This window comes from Gymnoscopelus braueri (assembly GCF_963280865.1).
Source record: "Gymnoscopelus braueri genome assembly, chromosome: 9".
Classification (NCBI taxonomy): Eukaryota; Metazoa; Chordata; class Actinopteri; order Myctophiformes; family Myctophidae; genus Gymnoscopelus; species Gymnoscopelus braueri.
In genome coordinates this window covers 43,076,345-43,102,085 of record NC_137610.1, presented here as the reverse complement: position 1 = coordinate 43,102,085, position 25,741 = coordinate 43,076,345, and the positions used below count along the sequence as shown (strand labels likewise).

At 42.8% G+C, this 25,741-nt stretch overlaps 1 protein-coding gene across 1 annotated transcript in view; it reads left to right on the top strand.

Annotated features, from left to right (window-relative positions):
• Window positions 1-1,436: 1,436 nt before the first annotated feature.
• ntrk3a (neurotrophic tyrosine kinase, receptor, type 3a) overlaps window positions 1,437-25,741 on the top strand; it is a gene marked incomplete at both ends in the record, with an annotated part of 165,790 nt that continues 141,485 nt past the window's right edge. Inside the window, 3 exons of the mRNA XM_080438187.1 lie at window positions 1,437-1,522; window positions 4,843-4,914; window positions 12,136-12,207. Coding sequence (XP_080294313.1) covers window positions 1,437-1,522; window positions 4,843-4,914; window positions 12,136-12,207 — 230 coding nt within the window. The remainder of the gene's footprint in view (window positions 1,523-4,842; window positions 4,915-12,135; window positions 12,208-25,741) is intronic.

Sequence of the window (25,741 nt, the reverse complement as noted above, 5' to 3'; positions counted from 1 at the left end):
CTATATTCGGATAAATTTGCGCGACTACTGCACTGTATAAAGACGAAACGGAAGTGGGGAGGAGGTGTCACATCCGCTTTATCGCTTGATCATTTTCAGAGCTTCCGTTTGACGGAAACATTTGAAAATTGCGGGAGGCAACATTCTGAATTGCGAGACAACCTTTGGCCAAATGGAAATAGTGAAGTACAATATGTACAAAAGTGCTTCATGAGACCAATGTCCATTATTAACAGTTACACAAATTAATTTCACAAAATTTAAAACATGTGATAATGAGTGGAGGTGCGTTCTTCTTTGGCTTACTGTCAGTGTGCACAGGAAAGTTGGCACTGATCGCTCTAGTGGTTTGCAAGATTTACTCCAGATAAACAGACACGCAGGAGCCTCCTACATAGTTATGCTGTGAAAATTACATTACAATGTGCGTGTAGAGATAATGAACTGTGGTTCACCTTTCACACGCTCATGATTTTCACCGTTCAATAATATTTATCTACAATACGCGTAGATAAATATTATGTAACTATTCATGTTCTCCTTGGGTTTATCTTGACTGTTCCTGCTTTATTTTGTCAGATTTGTATAAACGTGGTAAACCTTGACTGAACACTGACAAAGTCAAATTCAGGATTCTCCTTTTCCTGGCATGGTGTTTGAATTGTCCTTGAGCAAGACACTGAACTACTAGCCAGCGTCCTCGTCTTTCTCGTGGTCTGCTGAGGGGGACAACATCGACTCAAGGGACACTGACAAACTGAATCAGAGAGGAAGACTTATAGCTCTGTAGTTGGAGTCAAACTGGACAGTCTGGAGGTGGTCGTAGAGGGGAGGATGAGGAGGGAACTGGAGGCAGTGTTGATTTTGTCGACTAAAACTATGACGAAAAATGTTTGTCGACGAAAACTAAATACAAACTAAGCTATGATGACTAAAACTAAGACTAAATATATTGACAATTTCGTCAACAAATAAAAACTAGACTAATGTTAGTGAGGGACTAGTGGAGAAGAGATCCAGTAGAACTAAAAGACAAGTCATTTTATGTTTGGTTGCGCTCGGGTGTTGCGCTCTGAAAATAGTCGATCTACAAGCTCACAACACGTCGCGCTGCGAAGTGTTGTGAGCTTGTAGATCGGCTATTTTCAGCATGCAACCAACCGTAAAATCAGCCATTACGACACCATCAAGGCACCACCAAAATACATTTTAGTCGACTAAATCAACTGTAGATTTAGTCGACTATAGTCTCATGATATTTAGTCGACTAAAACTAGACAAAAACTAAAACATTTCAGATGACATTTTCAAATATGACTAAAACTAAGTGGAATGTTATTCAAAGGTCTACGACTAAAACTAAATCAAAATTTGCTGTCAAAATCAACACTGACTGGAAGCCATCCTGACAAACCCCCTCCCACACCTCCTCTACGATGAGCCAGCGGGGAGGAGGAGCACCTTCAGCCACAGACTCATCGTCCTTCGCTCCAAGACAGAGCGACTTTGTGCAGAGTCCTTTGTGCCGGCGGCAATCAGGCTACTTAACCAAGCACGCAAGCACCCATACATTCTATGCTGTTCTTGGATTGATGGCTGGCTTTAACGACTCGAGGATTAATGACACCTGCGTTAACTCTTGTGCACGTGTGGACTACTGGGATGTGCACTAAAGCACCAGGACAGTTTGTCTGCCCAGGTTAACTGCGGTAAATGTTTTACTGCTGATACGTGGTGTGTTGCTCAGTTTGGGTCCTGACCCACAGTTTGTGCACAACGCAGGGGGCCATCGTTTGGAATCCTGGCTTAGTTATGTATTTCAACAGTAGGAGCCCATGACTTTTCAGTTGAAAATAATGTCTTTGTCGAGCGAGAGCCTAGATTGCTGAGCATTAACTCATTTCACTGCCAATGACGTCTTTTGGCGGTTGTAAATCGAAAGCTCTCACTGCACACAGAACCAGGAGATAACGTGATCCAAAGATTTGCTGCTCCATTCACTTCCTGATTAAAGTATTTGGGAAATATTCTGTATCTCGGCTCCTGTGTTTTACTCTGTATTTTTGACGAGACATGCTATTTTCAACGGCGTATGACAAGCGAACGGGAGGTCGCGATGACCTTTTTTTTTTCTTTTTTCGCGGAAGCACAGTGAAACCCTCAGTGATTAGCAACCATCAGGGGATCGATCATACTGGAGATAAATATTCTGTGACTACTTGAAAAGGTAAGAAAATGGGAAAATCGCTCGGGCTTTATTTATTTATTTACTCTGATAGTTGATGAGTTAATATATTTTGGGTTAGACCACAGCTGCATGTCATCAGAATTCCTTGTTGAAAAATGAGACTTTCTGTTGTATGCTAAGAATATGAAAGTGTATCGTTCGGTGTATAATTTCAACTTCAACGTCAAACTACTTTATTTTCCTTTCAGAACTTCACCATAAAAAACACTACCTACCAAAAACATAATTTGAAACTATTTGTGTACACATCATTAAATTCCCCTAAGCTACGTTAATGACCACAATTATTTAAGCTCTGGGAAATATTTTCAAAGTGTCATTATCATTATTTGGCAAAAATAAAAAGGCTCCATTAGCAGCCAAACCTTTAATGTTAGAAAGCTTTGTGAAAACAAATAATACGACTGGAATGTTGTTACCTTGTTGTTATCCTTCCCCGTTCCCTGTGAAGTGAGGATTATACACAATATGCTAATAACACACTTATCCTATCTGATGTATACATATTGATGTATACTTTATTTGTTCTCTTTCCTTTTGCTCTTACTCTACCTCTGTCCTCTCTCTCTCTCTCTCTTCTCATGGAATGCTACAAAACGCACACGAAAGAAGGCATTTCACCCATTGCTCTATTCCTGTGAAACTGATTCTGATCAATTGCATGGCATCCTCAACCACCTTCCTGCCAAAGAGTCAAACATTTTATTCCATTGATGCCATTGTATTATAATGGCAAATGGAAAAGGAGCCATTGACATGAAACAAAACTTTATGAATCAAACCCCCGATACCGAATGACAGCTACTAAATGGTGCATATAGCGCTTTTATCCAAAGTGCTTTACCTCAGGGACGCCGATATGGGGGGGGCTTCGGGTCCAGCGCCCCCACGCTCAATTGGTCAGCCCCCTCATGAATCTCAGATATCAGGCTCAAACTTACAGTACCATTACCATTACCATTACTATAGTGGGGCGCAGATAGGTGTTAACGCGCCGTTGACACCTAGAACAATAGCCAAGACAGAGAAATATACTTTTTTTCGGTCGCGGCTGGGGGGCGGGGCGGTAAGAGTTGAGCCCCCACGGCCGCGCACATAAATCGGCGTGCCTGCTTTACCTAGATTGTGCATTACATTCATCCATTCACACACACATTCATACACTGATGGCGGAGGAAACCATGCAAGGCACCAACCAGCTCATCGATAGCAATTAGGGGTTCAGCGTCTTGCTCAAGGACGCTTCGACACTAACTCTGGGGGAGCGCGGGGTCAAACTGGGAACCTCGCGGTTCCCATTCGGCCGCTCTACCGGCCACTCTACCCCTGAGCCACTACTACCCACTGTACCAAATCTCACCTTTCAATGGAAATCACTACCGTGGTCACTTTATTAAGTCTGCATATTGTTTGACTCGGTTCCACAGGAAAAATATTGTGAAAATAGCAGATCTACAAGATTACAACGTTGCCTCCAGGCTTTACGCTCAAGAGTATAACTGGCAAACACTCACTGGCTTGCAGACATTTGTTGGCTACGTGTTTTAGGAGAAATAAAGAGAGACAAGAGGGAATTTATGTGGACTGTGCTGCTGCTAGCGGGGCTTTATTAGAGAAATGTTCTCTTAACAGAATATGTTTGACCCAAAAAAATGAAGTTTCCTGACAGTGCTGGATGAGGCTGTGTGTGTGTGTGCGTGCGTGTGTGTGCGTGTGTGTGCGTGTGTGTGTGTGTGTGTGTGTGTGTGTGTGTGTGTGTGTGTGTGTGTGTGTGTGTGTGTGTGTGTGTGTGTGTGTGTGTGTGTGTGTGTGTGTGTGTGTGTGTGTGTGTGTGTGTGAAGGGGGTGTCTGTCTGGACCCCATCATAGTAATTGACTCAGTCTGTCAGAGTCGGTAAAAGGATTATTTTTGAGAGAGCTGAATCGTCCCCCTGAGACTAAGTATTCATTCAGACCAGCGCCATTGTCCCCCTGCTTTACTAATGGTGCAAGCCTATTCCACAAAGACTGTGCGTGTGTGCGTGTGTGTGTGTGTGTGTGTGTGTGTGTGTGTGTGCGCATGCGTGTGAGAGAGAGTTGGTCTAATTTTCTCTTCATCTCTTGTGGACCAGGTTTGAAGGTGACTCAAAATGAATCTTACCCTTCCTCTTTTCTGCCCTTGTATTCTCTCCTCCTTCTCTCTCTCTTTGTCTCTCTTTCGCCCTCCCTCTCTCCATATTGGTCTCTCTCTCCCTTTTCGTCTCGGTCTATCTCTCTCTCCATCATTGCGTATCTCCATTCCTCCATACCTCTCTCTCTCTGTCTCTCTCTCTCTCTCTCTCTCTCTCTCTCTCTCTCTCTCTCTCTCTCTCTCTCTCTCTCTCTCCTGGTCATTGAAAGGGACAGTAATCAGCATCAGCTCCATTGTCTGCCACCAAACAAAGACCTTGATTAATGAAAAACGGAAAATCAGCTTTCAATCTTCCTCCATGGGACTATAGCCGCAAAGTGTGTGTGTGTGTGTGTGTGTGTGTGTGTGTGTGCATGCTTGCATGCGTGTGTACACGACTGCGTACGTGTGCATGTACAGAATGTCTGTGTATCCATTTTCTCTAGGTCGTCCTGGGACGAGCCCTACAGTGGCGTTTGCAGTCATCTCGAGCCTCCATACTACTGGCTGGCTCGTCAGTATTTTCTGCCCCCACTATCTTTCTTTAGTATACATCCACGTAGGTAGGTAGGTGTGGGATGCCCTCATGATCGATGCTCTGCTGGCTCCTGCATACTGTAGCACAAGTTTGCTGATGGTGTCGATGGTAGTGATAGGCCCAGCCTCTTTCTCCTGCATGGCTGCTATCTTTTCACTCTCCCTTGGTTAGCCCCCCATACAGATGCATGTTGGTAAAGTGCAGTGGTGGAAAAAGTACTCACATTTTCTTCTTAAGTAAAAGTATTGAATGAATGAATTGAATATCAATACTGCAATGTAGAAATAATTTGCTACAAGTAACAAGGCCCGTGTTCAAAATGTTGCTTGAGTAAAAGTACAAAAGCATTTGCATCAAAATAGTACGACACAATAAGTACCAAAAGTAAAAGTATTAAAATGTTATTTAGCTATTTTCAAATAGCCTATGTATAAAACAGGGCTAAAGTGGTTAATGTATGTTTTATAATATGATAATTTATATCTGCAAAGTAACTAGTAACTAAAGTTTTCAAATAATTGTAGTGGAGTAAAAATACAATATTTATCTCTGAGATGTAGTGGAGTAGAAGTTAAAGTATTGAACATTGGAAATACTCCAGTAAAGTATAAGTACCTCAAAATTGTACTTAAGTACAGTATTTGAGTAAATGTACTTAGTTACTTTACACCACTGGTAAAGTGTTGATTCTGGTTAATGTGTAAAGTATTGCTGTATAGCACGCATCCAGGGACGCCTGTAGGGCAGCCGTATACGTAGGAGAACGGACTGTACAGTCAAGGTTGAACTTCCACACACCTGGACATGCCATTCTGAGCCCTCCATCCTCACTTTAAGGTCCTGCTCTGTCCAGTTGACCCGTTAGCCCAGGTATTTAAAGTCATTGACTTTCAGAGCATTGCCCGCCTGTGGTCATTATAGAGGTGTATGCATCCGGTGAGGGCGTTACAGGTGATAACATCGGTTTTCTTTGGCATTTGGCGCGAGATCAACCTTGGCACACTGCTGTCTCTCCTCTCTGGTCAGGTAGCGCACCTGTGCCCGCTCCACATGGTCAGATAGCAGGCAGATGTCATCTGAATAATCACGGGGCTGTTAAGACTCTACAGCAGGGAGTCGTCTAGACCTCCTATAGAGCGTCGCAGTTCCCGCCCGTTCTTGCTCCTATCCGCTGATTGCCTGTCCATGGAACATAATGGAGAGAGGATGGGGAGCGAGGGTGTGTCTCCTCGCAACACCCCCGCCACAGGATGTAAAACTCCTCACTGTTTAGACGCCTGAAGTGATCACTTTGGCTCCTCCTGTGGCCTGGAGTATATTAGGTTGCATTGCTGTAGATATATGTGTGTGATTGGTAATGGTTGTGTTTGTTTGTCTGTCTGTCTGTCTGTCTGTCTGTCTGTCTGTCTGTCTGTCTGTCTGTCTGTCTGTCTGTCTGTCTGTCTTCCTTTTCGAAACATACATTACATGTCAACGTGCATTACAGTAACCCTGATATACCTGCCGTCAGTGTTGATTTAACTCAGAGTGCATGGACCTTGTTCCATTTGAAAACTCTTCACTGGGGATTTCACTGTGTACTTTGCAGTGGCTTTTCTTAGGTCACGTGCAACCTCTGTCCCCCTCTTTTTCTCTCAAGCTTGCTCCTGGGTTCAGTGGGTTCACACACACACACACACACACACACACACACACACACACACACACACACACACACACACACACACACACACACACACACACACACACACACACACACACACACACACACACACACACACACACACACACGCACACACACACACAGGTACAGTGCACGCTCAAAAGCACACACACACAGACGTGTGGACAGAAAGTAGATGCCCTTTTCCCTGGCTGCACTGCCTGATACACATACAGTCAGATAAACCCTGTCCTCTATCTACAACGTGCCTGCTATTTCAACACACACACACACACACACACACACACACACACACACACACACACACACACACACACACGCACACACACACACACAGTATTTCTATACTTGTGAGGACCTCAAATAACCATAGACAAAAGTGTGCAGATCTACAAGCTCACGTGTTGCAGCGTGACGTGTTGTGAGCCTGTAGATCGGCTAATGTTTCGGTGTACGTTTAAAATAGGGAAGACTCTAACCCCCAACCCCTAAACCTAACCTTTAAATGTCTAACGTTAACCCTAATCTGAACCTGAATCTTTTCCTAATTGTAAGTCTAACTCCCCAAATCTGTTTTTATAACCATCCTCCTGTGAGGAAAACCCATTAAAACCGGGAACACATGTGTCATTTTCAGATTTCTTCGGCTATTTTAGCAAAAAGTTTTTTCTAAAATAGCAGTTCTACAAGCTCACTCGGTGCCGCGCTACGAGCTTGTAGATCTGCTATTTTTGAATAGCCAAAGAAATCTAAAAATGACACTGATGCGTTCCCGGATTGAATGGGTTAAATTCTGTTATACTTGTGGGGACAATTGGTCCTAACAAGTATAGTAATACAGGTGTGTGCGCGCACACACACACACACACACACACACACACACACACACACACACACACACACACACACACACACACACACACACACACACAACAGCGGGTCCCTATGGAGGAAGCAGTCATAATCTCATTAATAGTAATGATGAGGTGATTTGGATTCCAGGGGGCCTCTCATCCTTTCCTCTCTTCCTCTCCTCTCCATCCTCCATCCTTCTCTCTCTCTCTCTCTCTCTCTCTCTCTCTCTCTCTCTCTCTCTCTCTCTCTCTCTCTCTCTCTCTCTCTCTCTCTCTCTCTCTCCTTCCTTTCCTCCGTTACTCACCAGTGCAAGCAACTCCACATTGTCAGCGTTGAGGTTGCCATGGAAACAGACACCTGTGTGTGTGTGTGTGTGTGTGTGTGTGTGTGTGTGTGTGTGTGTGTGTGTGTGTGTGTGTGTGTGTGTGTGTGTGTGTGTGTGTGTGTGTGTGTGTGTGTGTGTGTGTGTGTGTGTGTGTGTGTGTGTGTGTGTGTGTGTGTGTGTGTGTCATTACCCAGAAGTAACGAGGGAAATGAGTCCTGACCATGAGAAGGTCAAAGACTGCTGTTTGTTTGTGTGTGTGTGTGTGTGTGTGTGTGCGCGTGCATTCATGTGTGTTGTGTCGTGTATGCATGCATGCGTGTTTAAGATGATAAAGATAATCAACGTGCCGCTTTAACCCTTTAAGATCGGGAAAGCATCATTTGTGTCACTTTTGTAAAATATTTTGTTCCAGGGACCTCCAGAAGTAAAGATTTGAGTTACAAATGTCAGCTTAATTATTATTTTTTAAATATTTGCACACATTTTCACGATTTTTCAAAAATAGCAGATCTACAAGCTCGAGTGCCGCGCTAGGAGCTTGTAGATCTGCTATTTTTGTCAAATAATAAATCTAAAATGACACAGATGCGTTCCCGGTCTTAAAGGGTTAAAGTCGGCCCTTTTTCCATTTCGGAAATGAAATATGAAATTTCTTGAACGCAACGCCATGCTGAAAGGTTAATCCATGCCATTATTACAAGCAAACTGGACTAATGCAACACTCTCCTCATACCAGTCCTCCTAAAAAGCCACTCCAACAGATTACGATTCAAACAAGATGCGACAGATAGATTGAAGCTTGTGCTGCACCGTCCCGATACCTAGAACTACCTAGAAATCATCATCCCATTGAATGGTGCTGTTATCACCCAAACCATCCAGACAGATTATAATGCCACTCCTCTGTTCTCCTCTTACAGTTCTATTTAGACTTTTAAAGTCCACCTTTGAATGAATATGAATATCTCTGACTCTGTCGTGTTCTTTGACTCTCTTGTCATGTTTCGACCCCCTCCATGAACTGAAATCTTCAGTTCGAGTCGAACCGCCTCTGTCTTCACTTATGCTGCTAAAAGATAGATAGATAGATACCTTTATTGATCCCGCAGGGTAATAGAGTTACAGGTACAGAGTAAGGAAAGTATACTGTCGTATAAAGCAATACAAAGGCAAGGAAAAAACTATAAGAAGCACCGTCAATACAGAACAACAGTATTTCAGTTAGACACTTCAGCACAGGATTTACCGTTTACCATTTATTGCAGTGATATTGCATTCAGTTTGGCGGTGTGACTCTGCTCCTGTGATACAACAGATTACCTGGGCAAGCATGACACAGAATCTGAGATCACAAACCCCCCCGGAGCAGAGCATATTACATGAACATAACATGGAACCTTTCAATTGCATGAGTTAAGACACCACATACTGTAGCATAGAACAATACATAGAATCACAGTACAATCACAGAATCAACCATTAAAAGTTTCATGACATGCTGGTTTACAAAACATGAAAAGTCTTTATCATGGTCCTTCAAACGTGTATTAAAAGGTTTTAACTGAAAAATCCACTCCAGTGAGCCATGGTAGTTTTTTTTCTCTCTGTGTTCTGAAGCCTTTTCAGCTGCAATAAAATAAATCGCCTGCAGGTGTCGATGTTGAGGGATTTTGCCTGTCATCATCGCCATCACAACACTTTTCTGAGCCTAATTATTCAGAAAACCCCAGACCACAGAAAAGCCACTGAATGTTCAAAGTTCAGTTTTTGGGGGTGTAATTGAGGTCAAAAAATAGAAATGTGATGTCATGAAACCTTTAACAAAAGAACTAAATGCCACAGGGAGGAGGCCGGGGAGGTGGAGGGAATTTGAACTCTTGACAGCTGTGCGACACGCTGTGACAGCTAAGCACGTGGAATGAACAGTGAACAGAGGACCGCTTAAAAGGACCACCTGAGTTGCACTGTGGGTACGAGGGCGTGTGTGAGTTAGCTTGTCGCGAATGAGAATGAAGTGAGGTTGAACGTGGAGAGACAGGCTGACTTGTGGGTGTATGAATGAATTAACTTGTTAGCGAATGAATGGGGGGGGGGGGATGGCAATGTACACCTCCTCTCTTCTGTGCCTACCTGAATTATCGATACGCTGGATACAATAGTATATACCTAACTATCCTGCACGATGCAGAAAAACAACTACTCAAGGTCACAGTGTCCTTACCGTATCCCGCCCCAAAACAAATAAAGTGTCCATTACAATTAGTGCAATGCCAACGAAAAGTGACAAGTGTTCACAGTGCAATCAGTACAATAACCTTTCCCTAAAAGTGTAACTAAAACACACACACACACACACACACACACACACACACACACACACACACACACACACACACACACACACACACACACACACACACACACACACACACACACACACACACACTGTCCTGGAAGAGGATGCAGAAGTAAACTCTGTAGACACTATACAAAGACGCTGAATGCTTCTCAACCACATGAACCCTTGCATCCCTATATCATAGTTGGCGAACGTTCTGCGAATATATAGCGCATCTGCGAGCACACAACGCATTGCAACGCGACACGTCGTGAGCTTGTAGATCGGCTATTTTCGACGAAGAGATTTGGTGTAGAGCAGGGGTAGGCAACCTCTTGGGCCCTCTCCCGTGGCTCCCAGTTGCTTGGGCAAAGTAGTATGCAAAGGAATAAGAGGTTTTCTTTCTGTTTTTTTCTTTTTACTTTAGGCATGAAGTTAAGTTATTAAAGTAAAGTTATTAGTACAAACAAAGGTTCGCCCATACACCAGATAAAAATAAGAAACTAATCATTGAAGGAAAATAAAGAATTTATTGATGCTTGGTTTGTTTGCTTTCACCACCAACGTTTCTGGCTTACTGGTATACTTGATCTGCTTTGAGAAATTAGCAAACAATAATAAAAAAGTTATATCGAAACACCAGAAAAAGCACACAAAAAAAGCCGCTCGAGACAGATTTTTAATAATCTTTTGGGCCAAAAATGGCTCTTTTGATAATAAAGGTTGCCTACCCCTGGTGTAGAGGGAAAGAAGGAGAGGATCAAGCGTTGACCTCTGAGGAACGCCGGTCAACAAAGTATATAGCATTAGTTCTCAGGGGTCCGTGGGGGTTTTCCAGGGGGTCCCCAGCAAAATGTGTTAATATAGCATCACAATTATTTTAACTACTTTAACATGTTATACTTAGGCTATTCAAAAATAGCAGATCTACAAGCTCATAGCGCGGCACTGAGTGCTGCGCTATGAGCTTGTAGATCTGCTATTTTTAAAAAAATGTGCAAACCTTTGAATAAATACTTTTTAAAGCGAACATTTGTAACTCAAATCTTTGCTTCTGGGGGTCCCTGGAACAAAATATTTGAGATGGGAGTCTGCGGCCAAATACATATCATGTTGGGGGTCCTTGACATGAAAAAGTTTGAGAACCACTGGTATATAGATAGAGTTGAAGTGGTTACAGTTAGCCTTTGCAGTGAGAGAGCTGAAGTTGTTTGAAGTTACAAGGCACATTTATTGATAACTAACTGTACAACTGCCTTGAGCACGTCGACTGCCTTTTATATCTCTGACTGTTGCTATGATTGTATTGTTATATTGAGCGCGGAAACCGCTGTGGATTCATGAGTGTGAGATGTTCCCATCTCGTGCTCATTAGATGGGAACATCGAGGTCACCAATATTGTTGTAACCCAAGTGATAACGAGGCAAACTAGGCAGAAAGTATTACAGTACATATTAGGACTCAGCAGTGAATGAAATCCTTACTTTCTGGTTCCTCGATCATATATTTCCGCTGGGAATTAAGCTGTGTTAGGCTTGGCTATAAACTATTTCTGTAGAAGTCTGGAGTGAATGATGGGATAAACGAGTGCAAGTAAATATTGGTGTTAGTGTAAGTTATCTATTGATGCTCTTAATCTCCACACTCCTCTGACAAAGTGTCAACACTGGGATGAAACTTATAGCATTGGCAGTGTGTTTCCCTGCTCATTTACATGTTGTTTGTTTAACTGCAGCCACTTGCTGTATGAACACGCCATTGTCTGACTTTCTTAGCTGTTATGTTTGTTTATTTTCTGTTGGCTGCTGTTGGTGATGGTGATGATGATGATGATTATTCTTATTATTGCTGTTATTATTATACATCTCAGTTTTCAGTTCACACCTAGATAGGCTAGAGTAGCACTTTTTTTTCTTCTTTCAGGAATCTTAAAACTTAATTTTAATCACAATCTCTCTCTCTCTATCTCCCCCCTCTCCCCCTCTTTCTCTCTTTCAGAAACCTGTCTAAGAACCCCCTGCTGACCACGTTGTCCTGGCAGCTCTTCCAGCACCTGCAGCTTTTTGAACTGTGAGTTGAACTCTGTCTTTTAATTGGCTCCAACAGCCTGTGCTTTCTGTTGCCGCGCCAAATAGCAGCTACGGCTAACATTGATTATGTGTGGCAGCCGGTTCAGTCCCCAAAAAAAACAAACAAACAAACCTGTTTGGTCGCCCTGGCACGTCGCCGCCGGGCAGAGACAATTGTGTCTCTGCTCTTGTTTTGTAAATATTTGGATCAAACCCGCAGCCCTGGCACATCTCAAGTCATGCCCTGCTGCGACAAGCCGGTTCATGTTGGAACGGTTACGCTCCCCAACACCAGGGCTACGGTAATCATGATCTGACGATATACAGGGCACGTGGTTCGCTCACAGAAAGGGGTGTGTGTGTGTGTGTGTGTGTGTGTGTGTGTGTGTGTGTGTGTGTGTGTGTGTGTGTGTGTGTGTGTGTGTGTGTGTGTGTGTGTGTGTGTGTGTGTGTGTGTGTGTGTGTGTGTGTGTGTGTGTGTGTGTGTGTGTGTGTGTGTGTGTGTGTGTGTGTGTGAGAGCTGGAGAGTGGCTGTTATTCCATCACTGCCCAAATGTGTCCTGGAGCCCCTGCACCAGAGGTATACTGTAGCGCTACCTAATGCCAGAGTCAAAATGTCTCAATGGAAGTGTAGGAAGAACCACCTCTAACCATGGCAGATGCATTAGTTATATTTTATTAACATACTCTATACACATTGGTTGAAAAATAATGTTTTATTCATTAAAATGAGTCTTGGGTTGTGGCTTTAAATACAATAAAGCATGAAATGAACTGGTTTGATTACAGGCACTAACACTTTTTGATGAGATACAATTATCATAGATTCAAAGGATGTTTTTGTGTTTTATTCAAAGGATGTGCTTTTATATGGAATGAGTCTCCCTATCACACAACTAAATTAAAGTAGATAGTTGTCTTTTTGTTCTCCAATGACCAATGACATGGAAACTTTGCTGATTTTACATTTCACAGATCCACAGAAAATGATTTGTTTATCTTCACGTAAACGTGGTGTCTTGTGGCTCGTGTGATGATAACGTTTTGGAGATAACATCAAGTCTTTCAAAGTTTTAAAGAGTACATCCCTTTATCCATCACTGGTTTCACCATCCAAACCCTGGGATCCCATAATCTGGAGTGAACGTCCGCCGGAAATAAAAGTTTGTGGACCGGCTATTTTTCGGCGAAGATATTTAGTGTAGAGCAAAACCATGGAGGGGTCCTCTGGTCAACTGGGTCTAAGTGCTTAATATGTCTGTAGCTTTAGTTTTCTGAAATGTCTGAAACACAAAAGTTGATGTGTGTGTTAAAAATGTATGAATAATTTCCCCAGCTATCTTTATAGTTTTCCTCCCTTGTTGCTGTTTTCATCTGTTATTCACAAGCGGTGACGAAACGCTCAGGCATGGCGAGCAACATTGCTGTCGAGCCGCTGCATGTTGAAATGTTGATAAAGCCACACTGCATGAATGAAAAGCGGTTTAAATAGCACTGGGAAATGAACAGTATACGGCAAGAATTTGTGTTTTTCTTTTTTTCCCATTAATGTGATAGAGCAGGATTTTTTTCAATTCAATTCAATTGTATTAAAGTGTCAGAACACAACAAGTTGTCTCAAGACACTTTACGTGTAGAGCAGAGACCCGACAGTCCCACCCTGAGCAAGCAATTTTGCGAATTGTATGGAGAGAGAAGGGGCGTGGAAACCAGCTCAACTTTGATTTGTAGCGACACGTTTCGGGCATCACTTGTTGCTTAATGTCGCTGGCCTCCATCTAAAATTACTTCACTTTATTGCCACTAACGCAGCATTAGTGTGAATTTCCCTCCCTTAAAAACATGGGTGCTGTCCGTGGTGCTGAATCCTACACGGGCTACACATAAGAGATCTCTGTAGGGGCTTCCTTAATTACAGCCAACTGGAAACAGGTGCTGTTTGGAGAGATTCATCACATAGCAAACAGAGTTTAAAAACTTAAAGTTTAACCCTCTAGACTTAGTCAACTGGACCTGAGTTGGCTCGATACTTGTACCGCTTTTTTCCCGTCTACAGCAAATCTCTTCACCAAAAATAACCAAAAAATACAAGCTCTGCCGAGCACGTAGATTGGCTATTTCTGGCTAATTGTCTCCCCAGAATATGTATGCTGGGGTGCAAGGGGTTAAGTTACTTTTCTCTGTGGAGAACATGTAGCTAGGTAGATCAGGTGAACTTAAAAACAAAAGTACAAGTCACACTCTTCAGTTGAAGAAATGTTAAAAAGCCTTTATTATGAAAATGGCTAGACAAAGTTAAACATGTTAATAAAGGCTTTAAAAAAAGAAATCAACTGAACAGTGTGCCTTTGACTGTTGTTCTCTACAGAGGAAAGGAACATACAATCTGTTTCCTACATGCGCTACTTGATTAAGAACATTTAGATTTAGCATATTTGCTGTAGTGCATTTTTTAAGGCAGTTTTTGCTTCATTCCGATTGTACAGAGACAGTAAATGGAGGTCTCCAGCTGGAATCAAACAGGGGATTTTGCATTTATGTGGTTGACACATACATTCTTCAGTCAGCCACCGTTGTTCTGCATATTTCATTGTGTTGTACTTCCCTTGTGTCTTATCCCTTGAAAAACACTTACCCACCACATCATACATGAAACATCACACATCAACCCATCACTCTGTTATTTATCAATTCATCACATGACATTTTAATCAGAGGTGACTTAATAAGGTTTAAGTTGCAGTTAAATTCCTGTTGGGTATCAGAGGCAGGTTTTTTTGATAAGGTATTTTAGTGGTATTGTATTTATGCATAAAAGCACATGTGTTCTGACACGGTATTTTAAGCTTTGAATGTGTCGGATGCTGTAGCACTTACAGTGTATTTAAAGAAGAGTGCCGGGGTGCTGGGTGTTATTTCTGGCAGAGAGGTGCTACTGCAGTGCTGCCAGTCAACCCATGGGTGCTGGGGTTATTTAGAGCAGAGAGAGAGAGAGAGAGAGAGAGAGAGAGAGAGAGAGAGAGAGAGAGAGAGAGAGAGAGAGAGAGAGAGAGAGAGAGAGAGAGAGAGAGAGAGAGAGAGAGACACTTCACTTCTGTTGCCGTCTCCACACATTCATCCACCCTCTCCTCTATCCCTCAGTTCCTTTCCTTTCCCCTCCTCTGTTCCTCACCCCCTACACTCTCCTCTTTTATCCCTCAAACCGTTTCTCTCGTCTATAGTCGGCCCCCCACCACACTCTCTTAATTTAACTTTTAGCAGGAATAATATGCTTGCATGCATGTGTGAGGGGGGGAGAGAGAGAGAGAGAGAGAGGTATACCAGAGGGTGTATTTTTAATCTTTTGGAAACAGGACAGCTCCTCAGAGAAGAATGTGTACTATTCTCTCTGGGTCAGAGATGGACATTTATACATGTACAAGCTCCTTACACCACACGTATCCTCACTGGTCATTAATATATGTATATGCATAGTTATGCAGGAACACGCACTCACACACACACACACACACACACACACACACACACACACACACACACACACACACACACACACACACACACACACACACACACACACACACACACACACACACACACACACACACACACACACACACACTTTTCTCAAAGGGGAGAATCACCTCTCTCTCGTCTGTAGTGAACCTCCTTCAGATGCGCTGCAGAGGCTAAAGAACGACAGGAAGAGAAAGGAGGAGAGGGAGGGAGGGAGAAGGGTAAAGCAAAGGATGATGAGAAGAATGGGTGGAGGTGTACCTCCTACTGAGACAAACTATGATAGGAAAGGAGAGGAGCAGGACTCAGGAGAGGAGACACATGGGGAGGAAGGGGATGGTGACAGTGGCGGGAGAGGAGATTGGCGTGAGCTGTGCAGTGAACAATGAAGGCGATGTGGCAGGTTTGGTATTTTGGGAAGGCATTCTCACACCCGTTGCATCAAACGGGTAACAGGTCGATAACAGGGTATGACTAAGCATCAGACGTTTGACATTACGGGACTCGCCTTGCATATTGATGAGGACGTGATGATTTACGATTCTCTTAACAATGAAAAGAATCCGCACAGCTTTACTCTGAAATATTTGACTAAACACTAAGTGTACATTACTACGGTAACTATGGCCATTTTAACTGTTACTTTTTGTGTCCAGCACCAGCGACCAACAGGATGTACGCAACTTTCACTTTTGACAGATTTACGATTCTCTGCCTATGCAACTTGCCGGTGAATTGGCAAAAGCGGACTTCGCACCAAATTTAGGGATCAATGATGACCAGGATTTGCGCCGTTCCACTGCTGGCCTGTAGCGTTTGCTCGTCCATTGCTATTTTCATCACAGTTAATGTGTTTCTTCCTTGACACTGTGGAAATGATCAACACTCTATTGCACTGAGCGCAGCATCCTGGTGTCCTAGCGTCCCTATTCTGGGCTTTTCATAATAGACGAACATTCTGCGAAAAGAGGTGCACATTCGGCCAAAATAGATCTACAATAATGCAAACTGTTGTGAGCTTGTTGATCAGCTATTTTAGGTGAACATATTCGGTGTTGCGGGCAAAAAAAGAAGGGGGCCAAGTATAGACCTCCTGGGGGAACCCCGGTCAACAAAGTACATATAGGGTTTAAATGGTTAACCACTTAAACCCCAGAATCCGTATTGTGGGGAAAGCTTTCGCTGAAAATAGCAGATCGACAACTCACAACGCGACGCGATGCGTCACATTGTGAGCTTGTCGATCGGCTATTTTCCCCACAATAACACAAAACAAAAAAGACACTAGTATTGCGCCCTGAGGGACTCCGGTTACCTATATGGGGTTTAAGTGGTTAAAGGTAATGAGAAGCAATCCAAACGCCTGTTGCCACACCCCACTTGCCATGGCATTGACTGCGATACATGCCGGTCTGTCTGTTTCCCCAAAATAGCACCCAGAGAAGTATGTCTATCTTTGCGCTTTTCTTTTTCTCCTTCTTCCAGTTAAATGAGCACTGAGGATTTGCCTGTGCCATGTCACAGAGCAGCTTAAAGCAGCCCTTGTGTGCCGCAAAACTAGTTAGCCTGGCCTCTATTTAAGCTCCTTCACCTATTTTGAGGCAGGTTAATGCAGTTTTGAAGCACAGTGATGCAAAATGCCACCAGTCGCAAAATGCCTCCAAAACATTTGACACATTCTTTCATAAGTTAATGCCAGCTGCCAACTACAAGTGTGGCAACATTGTAGCATTGTGGGCTCACTGTGGCATTTCGGCATTGAAAATGTCTTCATCAAAAGGTTAAGACACGATGTCTTGAACGTTTAAAAGGACTATCTTTCAGGGGAGGCAGCGAGTGTTTGATCCGGAGCCAAGAATGCATAGAGAAGAGGAAATAGAGTTGTAATGAGAAGGAATGGATTACTGCGGGAAGAATGGAAGAGAGAAAATAGGTTTTTGGTCCAGCGTAGAGTGACATTGACTTGACTTTTCAGTCGTGTGAAATGTGGTGGAATGACTTCTATTCTAATCAGTCGGGAGACGAATGGAATAGATTTGATGACACAGTGGAATTCTTATTAGTTAGATAACTGTAACTATAGTTAACTTAATAATCTTAAAACACTGCAGTAAGTTTGGACTAAAGGCGTGACAAAAATCTTTCCATCTCCGAAATATGACTTTTTATTTGTCATTTTGACACTTGTCAAGGTTGTGCAAAGAAGTCTAAATTAGTGTTAAGTGTTGTTTCGACACCTCTATGTCTATGAATAGTATCTGTATCATCCATAGCAACGACATGAGAAGCCCAGCATTGTAAAAGGTGACATAAGAAATTAATTTGTCATAATATGGATTGTTCTTTTTCACAATGATTACAACTATATATACAGTATATAATTGTGTTGTTGTTTATAGCATTGTTGCGCTAATTAATTGGTTTAATCCATTAACCACTTAAGGCCTTCAGACATTAAGTCGTACGACAGATAGCGACAATAGACGATCTACAAGCTCAACAACGCTTTGTGATGTGTTGAGAGAACTTGTCCTGGGTGGAAACGGCACAGACCATCTTAACAGTACATATTATGATTGATTATGGACAGAGGAATTACAGCACCACTGAATGCCTCGCTAGTGGTCATGACCTTGGATGAGCAACCTGGCAGTCTGTAAATAGACGCGCGTGTGTGTGTGTGGATCAGGGGAGGTGCAGAGCACTGATGAAAGCTTTGAACTACACAACAGGATACACACATGCAGATGTTGATCGGTGCAGACTGCATGCCCCACCTGCTGGAATGTGCCAATTCTAGCTAAATTAGCTTACTCAGAGAGAGACGCTGCATTGTGTGTGTGTGTGTGTGTGTGTGTGTGTGTGTGTGTGTGTGTGTGGTGTTGAACGTATGGCTGTATAGCGTGAAGCCGGCCATTCAGAGTCCCTCAGGGTGATATCATTCTTGACAATGGAGAGATTTTCCATTTAAATGAAGCCATGCCTCGTGGTGCAACACAATGCAATATCCGTAGGGGATACGGGCTCCTTATTCTGCCTGTGCGTGTGTGTGTGCGTGCGTGTTTGTGTGCTTTATCCCCCGAGGATCACAGCGTGCTGTATGGTTAGCCATTCAAAACATCTCTGCATGCTTTCAGCGCAGAGGCGATTGAATGGGTTTGTATTATGGAGGGTCACAACAGGACCAATAGTCTCTCTATAGTGAGGGCTATCAGGTTTACAGAGAGAGAGAGAGAGAGAGAGAGGGAGAGAGGGAAAGAGAGAGAGGGAGAGGGAGAGAGGGAGAGAGAGAGGGAAAGAGAGAGAGGGGGAGAGAGAGAGAGGGAGCATGATGGGATGATGATGGGACACAGTTTTCATCTTTGCAGATACACTGCGACCACCCAGAGGCTTTGTGTTGAGATGATGGTACTGTAGGTATATCACCACATCAGCCTCATGGCCAGGGATTTGAATGGGGTAGATTTGAGCCTTTGTATTACAAATGTGTAGAGATTTGTTCATGCAGAGATAAACGCATGTCTGCATGTCTAACACCATGACAAAATAGAAAAATATATACAAATAAAAACGTTTTAAATACAGGATTAGATTTTTGCAAACTGCTAAATAAAAAATGGACAGAAAGGGAATATACTTCTATATATTAAGTGACTTTCTGTGTGTGCTGTATGACAAAGAAAGAAAGAAAGAAGGAAAGAAAGAAGGAAAGAAAGAAAGAAAGAAAGAAAGAAAGAAAGAAAGAAAGAAAGAAATAATGTACTCATACTGAGGTATATTAGTGTTGAGGCATTAGGTTGAGAAGGTATCAGATTTGTACTGAGGTATAATGTTTCAGGCATTAGGATTGTACTGAGGTTTAGGGTTTATTAACCCATTAAGACCTGAGGCCGACTCTACATGTCTCCTAAATCTCAACAGTATTCTGATTTCTATATCAGTTCTTTTTCATGTCAAGGACCCCCAAAATTATATGTATTTGGCCACGGACCCCCATCAAAATATGTTGTTCCAGGGACACCCCAGAAGCAAAGATTTGAGTAAACATTTTTCGCTTTAAAATAATATATATATTCAAAGATTTGCACACATTTTCACAATTTTTCTAAAATAGCAGATCTACAAGCTCGAGTGCCGTGCCACGAGCTTGTATATCTGCTATTTTTGAATAGCCAAAGTGTAAAATAATGCTTTTTAGCTCAAATCAAAAAATGACACAGATGCGTTCCAGGTCTCAATAGGTTAAGGTATTAGGTTTAGAAGGTATCAGGTTCGTACTGATAGGTATAATGTTTGAGGCATTAGGATTGTACTGAGGTTTTGGGGTTTATTGAGTTATTTGTTGTTTGATTTCCTTCACTGGGAAAAAACAGAGAATGTGTTGTAAGGTTGCTTCACTCATCACACCAGGATGTAGTCCAACCTCCCAGCAGGGCAGGAGATATGGAGAGAGCGCTAGTATTGGCATTCGGGTCGATAAAATGACACTTGTCTAGTTGTCTTGGCTAGATGATGGCATCAGTCATTAAATCAGACAGGCATGAGCTGAGATAATGGTTTCTTTTTCTAGGTCGCAGCCTTCGCAGGAATTCAGCCAGGAGGCATAGCAACAAAAAATTAATCCGGCGATACAATAACCTTTAAGTGTTACCTACACAAATCAAAGGGAGCCATTCTACAGATCGTATACGGCGAGCATATGCAATAATAAGCCCACAACCGAGATAGATTTAAAACGAGGACCAAGCCGACACACATCATCTTGATGTTAGGATACCCTCCGTTAGAACTGTCACAATATTAAATAAGCCACTGTAATGTATGAGGAGGAGAACAGGTTTAAACCAGAGACAAGAACCATGGCATCCCCCCTTCTGTACTTCTCTCCTAAATAAAAGTGTGCAATTATTAATAAGACAGTTCAAAGGGCTTTTGCCTCTTCCCTTCCTCTTTACTGGTTCACAATATAGTCCCCTTCCCTACATGTATGTCCCCTGGTGTGGTTTAAATGAAGATAAACTCTGTTCAGTAAGTGTATGTGGCAAGTACCTCTCTTTGCCCTCATTTAGTATGCCAGGATCTATGAAAATAGCAACGTGGCATGTTTCCCCACAATCCCATTCAACATAATCAATACTTATACTGTAATAACGATACCCCAGAATCTGTTGAGTGGCTAATTTTGCACCGTAGGGACAATCAGGCATAGCGCTTAAACCGCTTGCCTGATCCGATCATTCATGGCAGATAAAGTGCCATCAAGGCCACCTGTATGGCTGTACTACATCATGGGATGAAGCCTCAAAACATGCAGTTAACTTATTGATTACTTTACTGTATGTGGTGCACATGTTAAGGGCCTTACAGGATCTCTGTTGTGAGTAAACCATCATACTGTACCATGGAGGCTGCTCAATAGGTGTTCCCTGCACAACGTGACAACCATAGAAAGACATTCATATGGATGTGTGGAGTCTCTTGGAGAAGGTCAGCCTGTGCTTTTCAAGCTCTTCACCCCACCATCTTTGGGAGTGACAATGTTGGGCGCAAAATGTCACTCGCTTTTCCGCACTAGTGTAAATCATACGATAGCATGGCACACACACACACACAGTGTTCATGGAAGCTGTTATCTAATGTGCCTTAGAGCGCCATCCATGGTGTATCATACAATTCAAGTAGTGTATATAGACGTCCTTAGAACTGCCACTGTGAAAAGACCCTTGGTGAATGGCTTCGATGTGATGACGGTGCCATGAATGCAACATGTCATGACAGCCTGCCACACACGGGCTGAGATGAAATGAAAACACTTGCATGCTGGGAGATTGAGATTGGATTGGAGCGTGCACGTTGTCGAGACACAGCCACACTTGTCAACTCTTTGCAAACATGAAGCTGATGTGTGACGTGAACAACGAGATATATGCCTTGTCTTGGATGGCTACATGTGTATGAAATAGGCCTTTGTATTGGCAGGAATCGGGCTATACTATACTCATCACAATACAGGGGTCACTATTTGATATTGCGATATTGCAAGCAAGGCAAGGCAATTTTATTTTGAGGAAAACTGTCATAGCCGTATGCATACAGTATAATCTCTTCCCCTGTAGGCTATTCACGGAAGCCTTCAATCTATGCTGCACTGACAGGGCCCGTACCTTTGCAAATGAAATTGTCAATACAAAGTATTGACTAAAGCCAAATTAGAGTGTTCTTGGATCTTCTTGGAAATCCTTTCGCTTGCCAAGAAGATCTACAAGCTTAAAGCCTGTTCTATACTTTTCCGTACGACTGTCACTGTGCCACGCGCTGAACGTAGCAAATCGACAAGCTCACAGCGCGTCGCTGATGCGGCATGTCGTGATCTGCCAATTCTGTAGCTTGTAGTTCTGCTATGTTTTGGTGTGTGACACCATCATAATGACAAGAGAATAAATTAAGCATAATCCAATCCAATCCACTTTATTTATAGAGGACATTTAAAAACAAACCAAAGTGCTGTACACTCTGTAACAAAATACTAAAAAAGCATAAGAACACGTTGTATCACAAGTTAACACGTTATCTTATAGATCTGTTAGCTGTTGTTAGATTGTAGATTGTAGCTCGCTGATCTGATCAGTACATGTCGTGTGGTGATACGATGAGTGATTTGCTTGGGAATTTGTTTGATTGCCAGCTTATCATTTGTACAGTATGTATCACCTACTGCAGGGGTCTTCAACAGGGGGTCTTCAACAGGGGGTCCTCAGAGTTACTACAGGGGGGGCCGCCAAATCTTTGTGTGATATGATATTTGCCAGACCCAAGGGGGTCGGGCTTACATGAGGCTTTGTACCTGTTTCATACATGGGCATGGTCACTTTGTCCTCCGGCCCCAGCCAAAAAAAAGTCTGTCACTTTGTCTGTCCCCCAAAAAAGTCTGTCCATACATGGGCATAGAAGGGACACACGTCGTGCGAAGCCCGGCCATTCAGATTTCAACCACTAGGGGTTTCCATACATGGGCATGGTCACTTTGTCCCCCGGCCCCAGCCAAAAAAGTCTGTCCCCCTTTCGTCCCCTTTCGTCACGAACTATTCATGACATCATTATTGTTACATACTAGGACTTCATTCTGGGTCTGGCAGAACCAGGTTACATTAACCACTTGAACCCTAGCATCCCTTCTCTGAGGAGAACTTTAGCCAAAAATAGCAGAGGTGTTGTGACCAAGTAAAAAAAAAAAAAAAAAATCTGCAACACAGTGTTATACAATATAGAGGGGGTCCCTGCTTCATGTCTTTCTCAGCTAGGGGGTCCTTGGGCTGAAAAACGTTGAAGACCCCTGACCTACTGTAAGCTTCATCTCCACCATGCTTCTCTTCCTTCTCATTTTCTGCATTTTCTGTCTTCTTTGCATTATATTACCCTCTTTACTACGCCCCCACTAAATCCATCACCCTCCCTCTTCATATCTTATGCATTTTCTCTTTCCTCCTCTCCTCTCCTCTCCTCTCCTCTCCTCTCCTCTCCTCTCCTCTCCTCTCCTCTCCTCTCCTCTCCTCTCCTCTCTCCTCTCATTTCATGGACATGCTTCCTCTTCTGCTCTTCTCTTTTTTTGTTCCCTCATCTTTCTTTTTTCCCCCCCTTGCTCCCTATTCCTCTCCCTCCCCCCCCCCCCCCCCCACACCTCCAACCCCATCATATATCTCCTCTACATTATGGCCTTCCAACCTAAGTTCAATTTCCTTTCATTTACTCGGCTGATGGAGTTAGCCCGGCGAGCCCCGCTCAAATTATTACCCATCTCACTTTTATGAGACAGTCTTGGTTACGTTATGGGCGCGTTGGGAAGCGGTTATTAGATCTCAATATGCTCCAATATAGTTGCTGTCCCACAAGAAGCCTTGTATCTCCAATTTCAGGACTTTTATTTAATTGCCATTTTTCTCCCATGTGTAGAAATGCCTTCCTGTGACATTGAGGCAGTGAGAAGCCATTGGTAATGCTTTGTGAAATGTCAAATGTATGTTTTTCACTTGTAACACATACATTATTATTACTGTAGCATTATTGTTATGATTATTTGTGTCTGGGTATAGCTCAGTTGGTAGAGCTCTCGGTTTTGGACCACAAGGTCATGTCTTTGATCCCGGGTACCGCCGACTCAGCGTATGAGTGGCATGGTTTGTCGTGCGGTAAGTACTGGGACCTGAGGTGTGGTGCTCCACCTCAGCAATCCATCTCCCAGAGATCTAGTGGTTCTTTGGGGGGGTACCTTGGGGGGGGTACCAGGGGGTCCCCAGCCAAATTTGTTACCATATTTTATACTTTGGCTATTCAAAAATAGCAGATCTACAAGCTCATAGCGCGGCACCGAGTGCCGCGCTATGAGCTTGTAGATCTGCTATTTTTTGAAAAGTCATGAAGATTTTTGCAAATCTTTGAATATATATATTTTTAAAGTGAACATTTTTTAACTTGAATCTTTGCTTCTGGAGGTTCCTGACACAAAACCTTTTCAGATGGGGGTCCGCGGCTAAATGTATTTCAATTTTGGGGTCCTTGACATGAAAACGTTTGAGAACCACTGGTCAAACGCATTGTAACGGGGACAGACTCCCGCATTATCGGCTGATACCGATAATAAGCCCCTCCCGACCTACTTATTATTAATATTATTATTATTATTATTTTGCAATGTAAGATTATGGATGACATGGTGTTTATGATTATATGTGTTTTATTTGATGTAATCTGTGTCTGTTTGATATGCCAAAAATAATGATGCCATAGTTATTAAGCTTTCTGTTTCTGTGTATTTATTCGTGTCGGGTATAGTTAGTATAATGGCTGTCTATTGTGTTCACTGTATAATGAAATACCCAACCAGGACCCCCTGGTGTTTCTGCTTCTCTCCGTCCTACTACTGCTAACTGTACTGGCTTGGAGTCTAAAGGTGTAATGAGGCCCTACTGGCTCCACAGCCACAGAATGACAAGGCCACAAAGCCAGTGCAGTTAGCTAAAGTGGTGGGAACCCAGCAGCAGTACACACTGGTGACTCTGACACCAGAGCAGGGTTGTTGCAGCCACTGTACTGTACTGTGTAAGAGATGGCAGTGGTGGAAAGTAACTAAGTACACTCTGTACTTAAGTACAATTTTGAGGTATTTGTACTTTACTTGAGTATTTCTAATTTCCAATACTTTTACTTCTACTCCACTACATCTCAGAGGCAAATAGTGTACTTTTACTCTACTACATTTATTTGAAAACTTTAGTTACTTTGTAGATTTTGATTATTATTACAAAACATACATTAACCACTTCAGCCCTCTATACATTTCGGCCATTTGAAAATAGGCGATCTACAAGCTCACAATGCGTCGCATCGCGACACATTGTGAGCTTGTATTTTCAAAAGATGTTCATACATTTGCTAACTTGAAATGGGGACATTCTGTATAATGAGTACTTTTGCTTTTGGTATATTTAAGTGCATTTTGATGCCAATACTTTTGTACTTTTACTCAAGTACATTTTTAAATTCCGGACTTTTACTAGTAACAGAGTATTTCTATATTGCAGTATTGATGATAAAAAATGTGAGTAGTTTCCACCACTGAGAGATGGTTTGTGATTCTCCAGGTGAGATGCGTTCTCGCTCCGTACTGTCTTTCATACGTTTTCTGTTCATTGGAAATAAACCATTATGGAAATAATAATAATAATAATTAGTTGCAACCATATAGTCTACTCTAGAGGTCTAGTGGTGCTGTTTGCTCTCTCTCTCCCTCTCTCTCTCTCTCTCTCTCTCGCACACGCACACGCACACGCACACACACACACACACACACACACACACACACACACACCGCTATACATTGTGTTTTGTATCCGTCTATCTGCCCCAGTGCTCTTGATGAAAGAGCGAGGCTATCAGCATTGCATTAATGAGACAGAAAGGGTTATCTTTGCTACTCATTTACATCCCCGCTTTTCCTGGCCAGGTGCTAGATGAGGGACTTA